General features: G+C 60.0%; 1 protein-coding gene across 1 annotated transcript; it reads left to right on the forward strand.

Annotated features, from left to right (window-relative positions):
* Positions 1-297: 297 nt before the first annotated feature.
* On the forward strand, positions 298-14175 carry Rarres1 (retinoic acid receptor responder 1). Its single transcript, XM_048347200.1, has 6 exons — positions 298-632; positions 7060-7122; positions 9061-9241; positions 11829-11965; positions 13872-13934; positions 14017-14175. Exons 1-6 carry the CDS (start codon positions 309-311, stop codon positions 14164-14166), a joined length of 918 nt encoding a protein of 305 aa, XP_048203157.1. The 5' UTR covers positions 298-308; the 3' UTR covers positions 14167-14175.
* Positions 14176-14738: the final 563 nt, after the last annotated feature.

Raw genomic sequence — 14738 nt, forward strand, 5'->3', positions numbered from 1 at the left:
AGAGGCCCGGGCCGCGGGGAGGCGGGGGCGGGGGGGGCACCCTGGGGGCCTGGCGGCCTCAGCCCCCACACTGCCCCCCCAATACCGTGATCCCCCAGCGCCCCCCCCCCACCAGTTACCCCCCCGCCGCGCCCTCCCCCCACCCCCGCCCCCCGGCCGCCGAGCGCCTCCTCCGCCCGGCCTGGATGGAGCTGGGCGGCGCGGAGGGCGCGGCCGGGCGCGACCCCGGGATCGGGCCGCGCGCGGGCGGGGAGGCGGGCCGGCCCCCCGCACCCTTATTTCTGGCCGCGCGGCCGCCGCCCGCCGCGATGTGGGTCGGCGAGCAGCCCGCGCCCATGCAGCCCCGTCGGCAGCCGCCCGCGCCCGGCTCCCGGGACCCGCGCGCCGCCGGCCCGAAGCTCGCGCTGCTGCTGTGGTTCGTCCTCCAGGGGGCGGCGGCGGCGGCGGCGGCGGCGCCCGCGGAGCCCGAGGGCCGCGCGCCCGCGGGAGAGGCCGGGGACCCCACGGCCGCGGGGCTCCCGCGCGGGATCCTGCAGCAGGCGGCGCGCGCCGCGCTGCACTTCTTCAACTTCCGCGCCGCCTCGCCCAGCGCGCTGCGGGTGCTGGGCGCCGTGCACCAGGGCCGCGCGCGGGTGAGTGCGCGGGCACGCGCGGGCGGGGGGGGGGTGCGCGGGCACGCGGGGGCGGAGGTGCGCGCTGCGGGTGCTGGGCGCCGTGCACCAGGGCCGCGCGCGGGTGAGTGCGCGGGCACGCGCGGGCGGGGGGGGGTGCGCGGGCACGCGCGGGCGGGGGTGCGCGGGCACGCGCGGGCGGGGGGGTGCGCGCTGCGAGCGCTGGGCGCCGTGCACCAGGGCCGCGCGCGGGTGAGTGCGCGGGCACGCGCGGGGCGGGGGGTGCGCGGGCACGCGCGGGCGGGGGGTGCGCGGGCACGCGCGGGGCGGGGGGTGCGCGGGCACGCGCGGGCGGGGGGGTGCGCGCTGCGAGTGCTGGGCGCCGCGCACCAGGGCCGCGCGCGGGTGCGTGCGCGGGCACGCGGGGCCGTGCGCGCGCCTGTCCGCACGAGGAGCTGGGCGCGCCGCGGGTGCCCGGCGCCGTGCACGAGGGGCGCGCGCGCGCGCGGGCCGGCGTCACCGGGGAGCTCTCCGCGCTCCGGTGCTGCGCCCGTTGGGCCCCGGAGGGAGGCCGACCTGGGTGCGCCAAGGCCACAGCAAGCGGGAGCTTCTTTCTGGCATTCGGGCGGCCATAGGTTTTGCCCAGGTCCGGGGCTCTTGACAGCCCCGTACCTGGGAGAGAGATCCGGGGGAAACTGAGGCCCAGGCCCCGAGGACCAGGCTCGGTCTTGCCCCGGGATCCCGGTGGTGGGGGGGGGGGTCGCCAGCCCTCACGACCTGAGTGATGCACCTGGCCACCCTGTGTCCAGCTGCAGGCCGCTGGGCACGGCCACCGCCGGGCGAGGGGGACAGGGGGACTCGGCGGTAGAAGTTTGTCCTGGACGGGGCAGGGACCTTCCGAGCGCTGGCATCGGCCTCGTCCCACCCACCCGTGGGCAGGGGCTTAGGTTTGTGCAGAGTGCGAGAGGAGACCTTGACAACCCCGGGTTGGTGGTGCTTTGCAAGGCCCTGCCCGGCCATGGTTCCTATGCGTGAGGCTACATTGCTTTCTCCGTCACATTGCCCCAGTTAGAGAATCGCAAGATCCCCAGCTAGACCCCCCCAAAATGGTCCCCAAAGCCTGGGGTCGCACAGCCTTGCAGAATGCAGCACTGGGTATGGAGGGTAAGTAGAGGGGCCTTAGAGTGACTGCCCTCCATCCGCACACACTCTGCCTCCACCCTTCCAAGTGTTACCACTGCACTAATCGTGGTTACATTTCCTGAATGATTAAATCTAATTGTTCCCAGCAAAAGGCCACCGCTCTTGTTGGATGTTTTTAACCACCCTTGTTGGCCAGGGTTTAAAAAAGAAAAAAAAAAAAGGTTTACTAGTTCAACTGACAGGTGGGAAAGACAGCTTGAGAACTTTCCACCAAGGTGACCTTCCCTAGCCTAAGGTGGAAGACTCATCCCTGGTTATGGAGGTTGGGGGAGGGGTGTCTTTGCAGAAACCCCGGCTTGGATCAAGCATTCACTTGTTAAATCACAGGGACTTCTCTGCCTTCCAAGACCATTTAAGAAATCATAAAACGGAGTAGGTGCTGGTGGCTCACGCCTGTCATCCTAGCTACTCAGGGGGCTGAACTGAGGGTCATGGTTCAAAGCCAGTCCATGACTCTAAAATAAAGCGGCAAAATGCTGCAGGTGGAGATGTGGCTCAAATGGTAGAGTTCCATTCTTGAGTGACAAGGCTAAGTAAGAGCTTGAGTTAAAAAATATATATATAGCGAGTTACCGTCACTCAACAGGCAGCCTCTCCATCTCCGTCCCGACGTTTGCTGAGGTGGGAAGCGAGGATTCAGGCCTACTACTGGGTTCTGAACTCCGGCTTCGCAGGATCCAGTGGACGGTTGTTTTGTTTGGTTGTGGAGAGCCGGTGCCGGGCCTGTGCTTTACCCCCGGGGGGTTACATCCCCAACCTCCATTCTTCTTCTTTTTGAATGGAATGGTGTGGGTACAAACCACGGGAGGAAATTGTCAAAGCAATTCCCAATCCTTATGCATGAACTAGTAGGTCACGCTGAGCTCAGTTCTTGCTGCTGCAGATTAAAAAAGAAAAAAAAAAGTTGTGGAAGTCAACGAATCAAATTGCTTTTCGGCGCTTTGCCTGCTCTCGAATCCCTGGGTTTTGTCCGAGCGGCCCTGGCCGCTCATTCGAGAGGCGCTGTCGCCCTCCCGTGGTGACGCGCGGTAATGGCCACCGGCGGGAAGGCCCGTGGGCGCCCAGGGCTGCGCTTGGCCCTCGAGTTTGGAGATCTGCACGCAGGTGTGCGTTCCTCCCTGCTGTCCTTTCTGGTGCCCACTTCCCTCCGTGGCCAGGAAGGTTCCTCCTCCATTTTAAGGCCCCCAGGAGCACAGTTGGAGCCAGGGAGATCTGGGGTGCTCAGAGTATACCGGCCCCCCATGGGAGCGCTCTGTTCAAGGACATGGATCACCTGTCTTTGATGCGGGGTGAGTTCACCCGAGCACCCTGCAGTCTTCCTGGCAACACACACAGTCGTGCACGCGCACACGCGCACACGCACGCGCACGCGCACGCATCCCGCACTGTCCATTCTTGTTTGTGTACAGTAGAGAGGGAGGCAGGCTCCTGCTGGCTTCAAACCATGACCCGATCTCAGCCTCCTGGGCAGCTGCGCCTCCAGGTGTGAGCCGCAGGGGCCCATTTTCAGGACACGTATTTGTTCCATCAGCGGGTGGGAGACCAGGCGGCCGCTCCGTTCTCCTCACGCCGCCCGTCTGGCTTCCCCGGGTGGGGAACTCACGCCCAGACTTGGCTGAACGGAGGTCCACGCGAAGCGTCCACCCCTCCGGGGCCTCTCCCCGTGGGCCTGGCCGGGCCAGCCGGCTTCTGCTCCGTTCCCTTCGGCTTTGTCTGGCCTGAAGCAAGCCAAGCCCAGTAGGATAATTTCAGGGTCTAATGCCATTTCCCGCGCCACCCTCCCTCCCTCCCTGTGGAAAGCGTAAGAACAGCCGGCAATTTGTATTCGCAAATGACTTGTCTCCAGCAAAGCCTGACTCACCAAAGTAACCTTATGAAACGAAGCGCTTGCTTTTCCTGGAACAGCGTGACATTTATATTTTCCTACCAAATATCAAGTCAGACGGGGAGGGACCTGAGTATCAGACCACGGGGGGCGGGGCCTCCTTCCCACACACGTGCTTTGTGGTCAGTTGTGCAGTCAGTGGCGTTCGGTGGCCTTGTGGGGGGCAGTGGGGGGTGGGGGGGGAGCCCCGCAGCTTTCCCTCAGACAGCACCGAAGGTCTCGTTTGGAGTGAGCTGAAAGGGGGACCTGAGTGTGTAAAACGTGCTCTGAGAAGTGTATACCCGCTCTGCCTTTCATCTTAGTTCCTTGGGTTTATTTCTAATGCACCCCATCTCGCAATGATTCCACCCAGTACGTACGGCAGTGTCTCATCTAAAGAGAGCTCAGGTGCATCCTGGAGGCAAAGTGCTGGGCTCCATTAACTTGCAAATAACGTCGCGTTTCAGGATGCAGAGCTTTTAGCTGAAACTAAGACATGAACTCAGAACATGCAGATTCAACTTCCTGATGCAGACACGTTGTAGCAATGAGGCCAACTTGGGCACGAAGCTCATTGCGTGCCATCTCAACCAGTGAAAGGCTGGGCATGGTGTAGGCCCCTGTCATCCCACTCACAAATGCAACATCTTTACTACCGATAACAAAAACTGAAGGGGCAGAGGCGTGGCTCAAGGGTAGAGTGCCTGCCTAGCAAGTGCAAGGACCCAAGTTCAAATCCTCCACCAGCCCCCTGCCAAACAAAGCTTTCCAGGAGCTGCCCCAGCCTTCCCAGACCACCCTCTCTGCATCTTCACCATCATCCTGGAGTTCCTGGGCCTGGTACCTGGCCCCCCACCCCTCAGCCTGGCTGACACAGCAGGACACAGACAACCCAGGAAAACATCTGGAAAGATGTTGGTTCATTTCCTTGTATCTCCCAGTGCTGGGTGTAGGAGGATGAGGAGTGACTTAAGTGTGTGTGTGTGTGTGTGTGTGTGTGTGTGTACCACACACAGAGCATCTGTATATTTACACTTGTATATTTATGTGTGTGGACATTCTCTCCATCAACAAACTTCTGGATCCAGTCCTCCCCTCTCCAGTTTCTGTAGCAGCCTTGGGTAATAGCTGGTCTATTTAAAATAATGCAACCCTGTTTAGTTGCTGTGTCCCCGAGCCAAAACTCAAAGGAAGCTGATGTTTATGGGGTCTAATTTAATCAAGACAGTATGCACTAGCCTTAGCATCATGCACCCAAAGTTCTTTCTCCTCCTTTCTACTGAATGATCATTTTACTGTCTTTAAAAAAAAAAATAACGGCAGACAACAAAGTTTTCCTAAACCGTTGAGGTTTACAGTGGGGTACAGTGGCTCATGCCTTTAGTCCCAGCTGTTCACCAGGATTGAGGTTCAAAGCCAAAGGCTTTTGATATTTCATCTCAACCGATTAAAAGAAACCCCACATTGGTTGTGGTGGCACACACCTGTCTTCCAAGGTAAGCGAAAGGCTTAAGTAGGAGGATGACGGTCCAGGCTGGTCCCGAAGTAAATGAGAAGCCCCATTTAAACTATAGGAGCTGCCAGACCTGTGTGAATCCACCTGTCACCCCCGCTCCCGTGTGTATCCACCTGTCACCCCCGCTCCGTGTGAATCCACCTGTCACCCCTGCTCCGTGTGAATCCACCTGTCACCCCTGCTCCCGTGTGAATCCACCTGTCACCCCTGCTCCGTGTGAATCCACCTGTCACCCCTGCTCCGTGTGAATCCACCTGTCATCCTAGCTCGTCCAGGAGGCTGAGGGCTGCAGATGGAGGATTGAGGTAGAAGCCATCCTCGGCAAAAAAGCCAACAACACCCCTGGCCCAATTAACCAACCAGGAAGAAAGCTGGGGGGAAGGCGTGACTCGAGTGGCGGAGTCCTAGCCAGGAGCCAGCAAGCCAAGCAAGAGCAGGAGGCCGTGAGTCAAGCCTCGGATCTACACACACATTCACGTGTGCACACACAGGCATGCAGGCGCACACTTACATTCACACACGCATGCAAGTGCATGCACACATGCACTACATACACACGTGCACACATATAGTCCAAAAACATATACTGAAGCCTACTTAAAGTTTTAATCTATTTTTCCCAGTCCTGGGGCTTGAACTCAGGGCCTGAGCGCTGCCCCTGGCTTCTTTTTGCTCAAGGCTAGCACTCTGCCACTTGAGCCACAGCGCCACTTCCGGCTTTTCTTGTTCATGTGGTGCTGAGGAATCGAACCCAGGGCTTCGTGCATGGCAAGCTCTCTACCATTAGGCCACATTCCCAGCTCCTAAAGTTTTAATCTTTGAAACATGCACTTCAGGAGCTTGGAAATATGCCTCCCTGAGAAAACCGCAGGAAAGAGGAAGCCCTGGCCAGCTTCTGTCTGGAGCCAATGCCAGAGGTGGTGATGTGGTAGAGAAGAAAGGCGCCTTGGGCTCCCTTCTGGAAGCTTCCCTGGACTGCTGCTCTTGGTCTGGGGTGGAGCAGCAAGTCAGGACAGGAGGCACACATGACCGAGTAATGGCCAGGAAGGAAAAGAGGGAGAGACTGGGGTCCCACGGTCCCCCTCAAGGGCACCCCTAATGACCTAAAGGCCGGGCCAGGCCGTACCTCTCAAAGGCCCGCCCCCGCCCCCTCCAGGAGCACCGTCCTGGGAACCAGACGCTTCACACGCGGATCCATGCGCCTTAGGATCCAAACTAGGCTGAGCCAGACACTGATAACCCACGCCTAGCATCCCAGGTACTCAAGAGGCTGACATCTTAGGACTGGGGTTCAAAGCCAGCCTGGGTCCATGAGACGCATCTCCAACTCACCATCCAGAAATGGAGAGCGTGGCTCAAGTGGTAGAGCACCGGCCTCGTACATATAAACTGAGGGTCTGTGCCCAGGCCCTGAGTTCAAGGCCCAGGACAGGCACCAAAAAAAAAAAAAAAAAAAAAAAAAAGATTCAGAGTCTAGCAGAACCCATAACACGCGAGCGTTCTCCCACAGAGCAAAGACCTGGCTGCCCGTTGGCCCCGTGGCTGCCTTTGTGTCTCCTTTGCCTCGGTCCCTGCCACGTTGCCCTTCAGAACTCAGCTGAGAGGGCGCTCCATGCTGGGCACGGCCTGGGCGCCCCGTGCTTGCTCCCGCGGACTCACCGCGGTGCACCTGCCGTGTCACGCCGTCTGCTCCCCACCTGAGCGAGGACGGCACGCTTTGCTCGAGGGTGTGGCCCCAGCACCCGGGGCCCGGCCTGGGACCTAGCATTTGCTCCAGGTGTCTGTGGATCACTTTGCGTGCTTTCCCAAGAGCGTGCGTGTTCACGAAGCTTCCACTCTGCTGAGATCCCCTTTCTGTATTTCAGGTGGACCCCCAGAAAGGATGTCAAGTCGAGCTGGTGTTCAGCACGGAGAGCTACGACCTGGAGGTGAGCCCTCCGTAGACACGAGCTTCCCCACCGCTGGAGGCTCGGCTCCATGTTCCTTTTCCTTTCCTGCCTTGATTCCCGTTCCATCTCAAGCGCTGCGGGGCAGAGCCAGGCAGGAGAGTGAGACTCGACGGCGCGGCTCCCCGATGCCAGCGTCCTCTTCTTCTCCTCAGCTGGCGGCATTTCTGGTTAGGGCCCGAGGGGGGCTGCGTACCGCGCACTCCCGAACCAGGGCAGTGCGGGCGGACAGCAGTGACTAGACGATCCTGACCGACGGCTCCCCTGCCGTCCTGTGGGCACCGGGCCCGGGCGCTGCGAGCAGAGGGAAAGTTCTGACTGGAGGTGTTTGGGGGGAGAGGCACTTGGGGTGATAGGATAGCCGGCTCGTTCTTCTCTTGCTGAGGGCAGAATAAGGGGGAGCCCTGCCTACTGCTGGTGGTACCTTCAGAGCCCCCCTCACCTCGTCTAGGTTGTAGCCCTGGAATGCACCCCAGAAATTCCCTCCCACCCAAACTTGGTGTCTCGGGGAGAAAGTTGCCCATTGAAAGCCAGGTCTTTGAGCCTTTTCAGTAAGTTCTGTAAGCATATTGATTATGCTTACATCTGTAAACAACACTGATTATTATTTGTTTCTCTGTGGGTTCTTTCTTTTAACATCTGGCGTGCTGCTAAGCTGTGACACCAACCCATTGAAACAACTACTCAGCCACATTATTAGGGCTCGCAAAAGACTAAACCAGCCTATTTGAACTGTACAAAACGATTTCATGGAGGCATTTTCATACACGTATATCTTATACTTTGATCAAATTCCTCCCCTCTATTAATCTTTCTGGTTCTCCTTCCCCCGGCCAATGCTCATACATATGTATAACGTATCTCAGTCACAGTTACTATCGTCCCTCAATTCCTCCTCTCTCCCTATTCTCTCCTCTCCCCAGTCTTCCTTTTGTTTCCATGTCATTAAATGCATGTCATTATTTTGTTGCGGGTCTACATCCTACCTACGAGAGAAAAAGTCCTTCTGAGCTTGCTTTGCCTCCCGTAAGATGGTGCTCCCATGTGTTCGTTCTTCTTTGAGGCTGAATAATACTCCACTCACATCTATTTTCTCTTCACTGTTACCCAGTCGCGTTTATTTGTTTACTTACTTTCGGTACGGGGCTTGCGCTGAGTCTGGGCACTGTCCCCGGGCTTGCTTTTGCTCAAGTCTGGGGCTCTACCACTTAAGCCAGAGCTCGGCTTCGTGCGTGTGTGTGTGTGTGTGTGTGTGTGTGTGTGTGTGGCGGGGGGGAAGGGTGATGTATTGGATACAAGAGTCTTCTGGAACCTTCCTGCCGGGGCTGGCTTTGAACCATGGCGAGAATGACAGGCGCGAGCCACCAGTGCCTGGCTCCCCAATCCCATTTTCGTAGGGGATTCGGATGAGGAGCCCAGCGGGTCCGGAGACACGAGGGCCACATCTGGGCGTCAGGGCTCGCGCAGGGGACGCCCCCTGTGCCGCCGTGCGTGCGCGCGCGGGCGGGCGTGCGTGCACGTGCATGTGTGTGGATGCGTGCGTGTGCACGTACGTGCGTGTGCGTGCGCGTGCACGTGCGTGGATGCACGCATATGTGCGTGTGCGTGCACGTGCATGTGCGTGGACGCACGCGTGTGGGCGGGCAGGCGGGCGTGCACGTGCATGCGCGTGGATGCGTGCGCGGTGCGCGTGGCCGGGCGGGGCGGGGCCGGGCGGGGCGGGGCGGGGCCGGGCGGGGGCGGGGCCGGGCGGGGCGGGGCGGGGCGGGGCGGGGCGGGGCGGGGCCTGGCGGGGCCGGGGCGTGGCGGGGCCGGGCGGGGCCTGGCGGGGCGGGGCCGGGCGGGGCGGGGCCGGGCGGGGCGGGCGGGGACTCCCCCCCCCCCCCCCCCCCCCTGCTCAGCTGGGCGCTGTGCTCGCAGGCGGGCGGAGGCCGCGGGGGGAAGTGCTCGGCGCGCGTGTTCTTCAGGAACCAGAAGCCCAGGCCGGCCGTCAACGTGACCTGCACGCGGCTCGTGGGGAAGGAGCAGCGCCTGCGGGAGGACCGGCGGCTCTACGCGCGGCTGCGGCAGCTGCACAGCCCCTTCCGGGCCAGCCTGCCTGGTGCGTACCCGGGGGGGGGGGTACACTCGCGGTGTGTCAGCCTGCCTGGTGCGTACCCGGGGTGGGTACACTCGCGGTGTGTCAGCCTGCCTGGTGCGCACCCGGGGGTGGGGGGTGGGGGACACACGCGGGGCGTCCACGCGCGGTGTGTTCCACATCTTACAAAAGGCCCCGCCGGGCGGAGGCTCCCGCCTGCCTCCCTGGCTGCTCCGGAAGCTAAGATCGAGAGGGCGGTGGTTCAAGGCCACCCTGAGGAGGACAGCTCGCACCACCACGGCTTATCCACTAGAAAGTGAGGTGCAAGGCGCACACTGGAGAGGGGGTGCACACTAGCTGTGGGGGGCACACTCGACGCGGGGGTACAGATTGATGTGGGAAGTACACCCGACTTGGGGTACATGCTACACTCCATGTGGGTTGTATACCCCATGCGGGGAGCACACCGATGTGTGCAGCCCGCCTGGGGACTGCGAGCAGGAACAGCACAGTGGTTGTGAGGCCCCCCTCCCCCCTCCCCCCTCCCCCCCCCCCTCCCCCCTCCCCCCCTCCCCCCCCCCCCCTCCCGCGAGAGGCCATCTCACAAATAACAAGAGCAACGAGGCCCAAGGCCTGACCCAGCAGGGGCAAGGCCCTGAGTTCAAACCCCAGCACTATCCTCGCCCCCCCCCCCCCCAAGAATCGTTTTATTTGCAAGCCCCATTCTTTCACCCAAACGCCGCCGGGGTCCCTGTCCCTGCCCTTCCCCTCCAGCAGCCGCCGGCCGGGCCTCTTCCACCCCCCCATCCCCCCCAGATCCCACAGGAGGGCTGAGCCCCAACAGCAGCACGAGCCAGCGGCAGGGACAGTTGGCGGTGACACTTCCAGAGCACCTGGGGATGGCCTGGGAGGCTCAGAGGCCGGGACGGGGCCGTGTGGGGTCCTGTGGGCCTCGTTGGGGGCCAGCGGCTAATGGGCTCCGCAGTGGCCGGGAGTGCGGCTCGCCCCCGCGGGCAGCCAGGCCCCCCCCTCCCACCCCCACCCCCACCCCCCCCCCCTCCCGCCAGCCCTGGCCAGCAGGCCCCCGCTCTGCACTTCCTGGCAAATCCAATTTCCAAAACCCCACAAGTCATCTCAGGGTGCCCTGCCCCCACCCCACCCCAGGTGCTCAGCTCCCTCATTTGCCCAGACACCCCGAGACCTGGGCAAACCCACGCCCATACCCTGGGGCCTCGTGCTATTTACCCCCCTTTACTGACACGGGCTAAGTGTTCTTAAAAGCCGTTAGGTCCAAGGCTGCTCCTCGCGTGTTTGAGACTCGGAGCCTTGGCTGGCTCTCTCGCCCTAATAGTTTTCTGACGGCTCAGATGGGACCCAGTGCCAAGGAATGGAGAGAATCAATTCTAAGCCTCACACTGAGCCGTGTTTATTCATAGCGCTGCCCAAAGTGGGCTCCTAATGGTTGCTTAGCAGTCTGCCGATTAGGGACCTTTCCCCCTTTCTTCCTGGAAATAGGGCTCCTCTCTCTGCAAGGCACAAATTTAGAACACCACAGAACCTTTTCTCTATAAATATTTGCTACAAGGTCACTGGATTCTGGACCCTTCTCAGCGGCACAGTCTGGGGATTTTGCCGAGTTCACCAGGCCTGGCCCCTGCAGAGCCATCTGTAAACAGCCTAACTGAATCTGGCTACCATGGAACTTCACTGTCCTTTTTCATCATCAAAACATACTGTTCTGTTCTCACTGGGAATTCAGCAGACAGCCAGCGCTTCTACTGACAGTCTGCCTGTGTAGTCAAGACTCTTCACTTAAAAAGCTTTCGTTTTTTGGGGCACGGGCAGCTCATGCCTATAATCCTAGCTACTCAGGAGGCCGAGAGCACAATGCTAGGCCAACGTGGGCAGAAAAGGCCTCAAGGCACGGGCTGTGCACCTGTTATTCAGCTATGATGGGAAGCCTAAAATAGGTGGATCACAGTCCAGGCCAACATCTGGGCAGGAAGTGAGACCCAGTCTCCGACATAACCAAGAATAAAAATCCTGCTTGCTGAATTAAGAAAGACAGCAGCTCACAAAGCGCTGCCACGGGGAAACCCCGTCCCGTTTCCTCTTGGTGAGGGCTGACACCCGTGCCCTGTGTTTTCACCTTGAGGCCACTGATGAGGGAGGGGTGACCCTGGGTACCCGGAAGCAACGCCACGGCACGGACTTCCATCCAGTGCGCGGGGCGTGCAAAGAGCGGCCTCCTTAATGACGCGTCCCAAAGAAGCAAACTTCAGCCGGGCTCTCGGCACCCCCCAGGTGCGCAGCCAGCAAAGCACCCCAGCAGCACTCGGTGGCACGCCGGAGCCTGTGGCCTCATTTCTTGTACAGAAACATAGAAATCACATGCCCCACTCACGGTCCTGCTGCGACAGAGATGGTCTCATCGGGTTCCGCCTCTTACCCAAGCTTCTGGACGCGTGATGGCAGAGTGGGGTTTGAACTTGGGGCCTCATGCTCACTAGCCAGGTGCTTTACTGATGAATCATGCCTCCAGCGCTAACTAATGACATGTTGTCTAAAACCCATGCCTCGGGACAAACAGGCTTTGTTTTCTCATCCTCAGACAGTCACGGGCGTGTTGAGGCCTCCCTGAGACCCATCTGGGACCTGGCGTTTCTCGGCAGCTCCTACGTGATGTGGGAAAAGACAACCCAATTTTCACAGTACTACTTGGCCCAGCTCAGGAGTGTGAACCACTGGGTAAGAACCTGAACACCAAGCCGGGCTCTAGGACGGAAGCAACGGCCTTCGTAGCTCTGGGGCGAGGGTTTTAATCGCACCTCATCCAGCAAGTATCCCATCCCTGCCGTGCGGGGCAGGTGTAGTTTTAGGATAGGATGCAACTGTGAATGAAACACAGCGTGTTGTGTTGTCTCAGTGGCTCACGCCTGTCATCCTAGCTACTCAGGAGCCTGAGATCTGAGGATCCCGGTTCTAAGCCAGCCTGGCAAAAATGTCTGAGACTCTTACCTCCGATTAACCACACTTGGGGGTGACTCACACGGGTAGAGTGCCAGCCCTGAATGGAACAGCCAAGTGAGAGCACAGGTGCACTGTCTGCCTGTCTGTCTGTCTGTCGTCTCTCTCTTACACATACATACACCCATGTATCAAATGATGGCAAGCACAAGGGAGAAAAGTCAAGCTAGGCGAAGGGAACACGGGTCCCGGTGGAGTGGCACTCCCATGAGTCTCAGGCTAATCTTGGGGGGGGGACCCCTGGATCGGAAGCCAGGGTCATGGCCGGCAGGTGGCCCTCGCCCCACTGGGAAAGGCATTCCAGCAGAGGACATGGAGGCAGCCACTGGATAATGGGAGAAAGGCTGAGCAGGTGAGCCTGTCCACCGGTGAGGGACACTGGAGGACACGCGATCCGCCCCGCAGCCTCGTCTCTTACTCTTCCAGCTCCTCCGGGGCAATGGGGACACGCAGGTCACTGCGCGCCGGGTGGACCACGGGAGGCAGCGGGGCGGGAGGCAGGCAGACTTGGAGAGGCGGATTCGGGGCGCTGGGAGTCGACGCTCAGGGGCTGGGATGCAGCACGGGAAGGGGAGGGGCGCCGGGGCGGGGGGGGGGGAGTGGGGTGGGCAGCTCTGCAGAGCCTCCGAACAACACCCTCAGTTGCATCCCCAGCGCTGCAGGAAATAAACAAAAGCGCCCTTAACAGCAAACACAGGGAAGATTTGTTTTTTTAAAGGCAGTGGGGCATCGGCTTCGCGACAAGCAAGATGGGTAGAAGCCGAGTAAATAAAAGATGAGCACAGCGGCCGAAATAGCTCGCGTTCGCCGGCGTGTGGCAGGCCCGGCCTGGCCTGCGGTGTGGCGGGGGGGGGGGGGGGGGGGGGGGGGAAGGGCGTGCAGTTAGCTGTGCCCCGGCCTCCATTGGCTCCCAGGGGCGGTAACCCCAAGCGCCCTGCCGGTAAAGCCAGGCTCCTGATCCGCGCACGACACCACGGGGACACCACGGACTGAGGCCAGGCACCCAGCATCCCGCCCTGGCCCGCGGCGGACAGCCGGGAAATACTGTTGCCTAACCTCGTCTTTGATTTTTTATTTATTTTCTCGTGCCAGTCCTGGGGCTTGAACTCGGGGGCCTAAGCATCACGCCTTAGCTTTTCCAGTTAAGGATGGTGCTCTACCGCTGGGGCCATACCCCCACCTCTGGCTTTTTGGTGATTAATTGGAGATTCCAGTTTCAGGGTCTTTCCTGCCTGGGCTGGCTTTGAACCCTGATCTTCAGGTCTCAGCCTCCTGAGTAGCTAGGACAGGCGTGAGCCTGCCTGGTACAGGGTGCTCAGGGACAGCCTGAAGCATTCATGCCGTGTTTAGACCCCCCGAGGATGCCCAAGAGCTCCCTCCTACCCCCCTGGTGTCCATCACACTTACAAATACCAGAACGTGCTGGACATTCAGCCAGATTTCCACACGTCACTTGGGGACCAAACCAAAATAGGAATCTATGACTTCCTCTTGATGGGGAATCTATGCTGCATGAAGTCTGTCACACAGGACAGGGCCCCCCCCCCCCCCAATCTACCCCAGCCCGCAGCCCGCAGCCCCCAGAAGCCCTGCCTCTGGAGTCCTAATGCTTGTTTCCTTGCTCTAGAAAACAAGCGACGGCGCCATCGACTTCGATTATACGGTTCTGCTTCATGAGTTCCCAACACAGGTAAACTACAGAACGGCGCGCGGAGCCGCGTCTCCCTTCCAGCGCGTGCGCGTGGTTGACACTGAGAACTTTGTTTTGCCAGGAAATCCTTCCCTGTGGCATTCACTTAGTCTGGTACCCGGGTAAGCCACTGAAAGTGAAGTACCAATGTGAATCGCTCCAGACCCCAGAAGAAGCATCTGGAACCGTGGAGGGATCGGCTGCGGCACCGACAGAGCTGACTCATCTCTAAAGATTACAAAACGGCTCCATTAGTGTAACTCACTCGTCAGTACGGCAGCCATGTGGTCTCGCAGTCTGTGGTTGAGGGACTACGTGACGGGTGGATGCTGGCCGGCTCCTGGCGCCCCCTGCCTGGCAGTGCGGGTCAGCGGTCAGCGCATCCCTTGGAGTTTCAGAGCCAACGTGTAAAGTCTAGCCAGTCCGCATAGGCCACGCACGCACCTGTCGTTCTCAGAGTGGCTTCCCCACTGAGCTCGTCTCTCCTTACTTTAAACGCATTACACTGATTTTTAGGTTGCTAAATTGCTCAGTCTATCTCCCAGCTAGGTGCTAGTGGCTCGGGCCTGGGATCCTAGCTACTCAGGAGGCTGAGCCGTGAGACTCTCATCTCCAGTCACCCACCAGGAAACCGGAAGCGGCGCTGTGGCTCACAGTGGTAGAGCACAGCCTTGAGCAAAAGAGCTCAGGGACAGCGCCCAGGCTGAGTTCAAGCCCCATGTCCAAGCGCGTGCGCACACACACACACTCACACACACACACACACACACACAGAAATGCAAGCACACTCAAAAGTGTTTAAGA

This window comes from Perognathus longimembris, chromosome 5 (assembly GCF_023159225.1).
Source record: "Perognathus longimembris pacificus isolate PPM17 chromosome 5, ASM2315922v1, whole genome shotgun sequence".
NCBI classification, from domain to species: Eukaryota; Metazoa; Chordata; class Mammalia; order Rodentia; family Heteromyidae; genus Perognathus; species Perognathus longimembris.

Excerpts from the sequence above, each read along its gene's own strand:
- Rarres1 (XM_048347200.1), top strand. The coding sequence starts at position 309 with ATGTGGGTCGGCGAGCAGCCCGCGCCCATGCAGCCCCGTCGGCAGCCG. Across the intron at positions 7,123-9,060 it reads CGGAGAGCTACGACCTGGAG|GCGGGCGGAGGCCGCGGGGG; the intron begins GTGAGCCCTCCG and ends CTGTGCTCGCAG. Across the intron at positions 9,242-11,828 it reads CTTCCGGGCCAGCCTGCCTG|ACAGTCACGGGCGTGTTGAG; the intron begins GTGCGTACCCGG and ends TCTCATCCTCAG.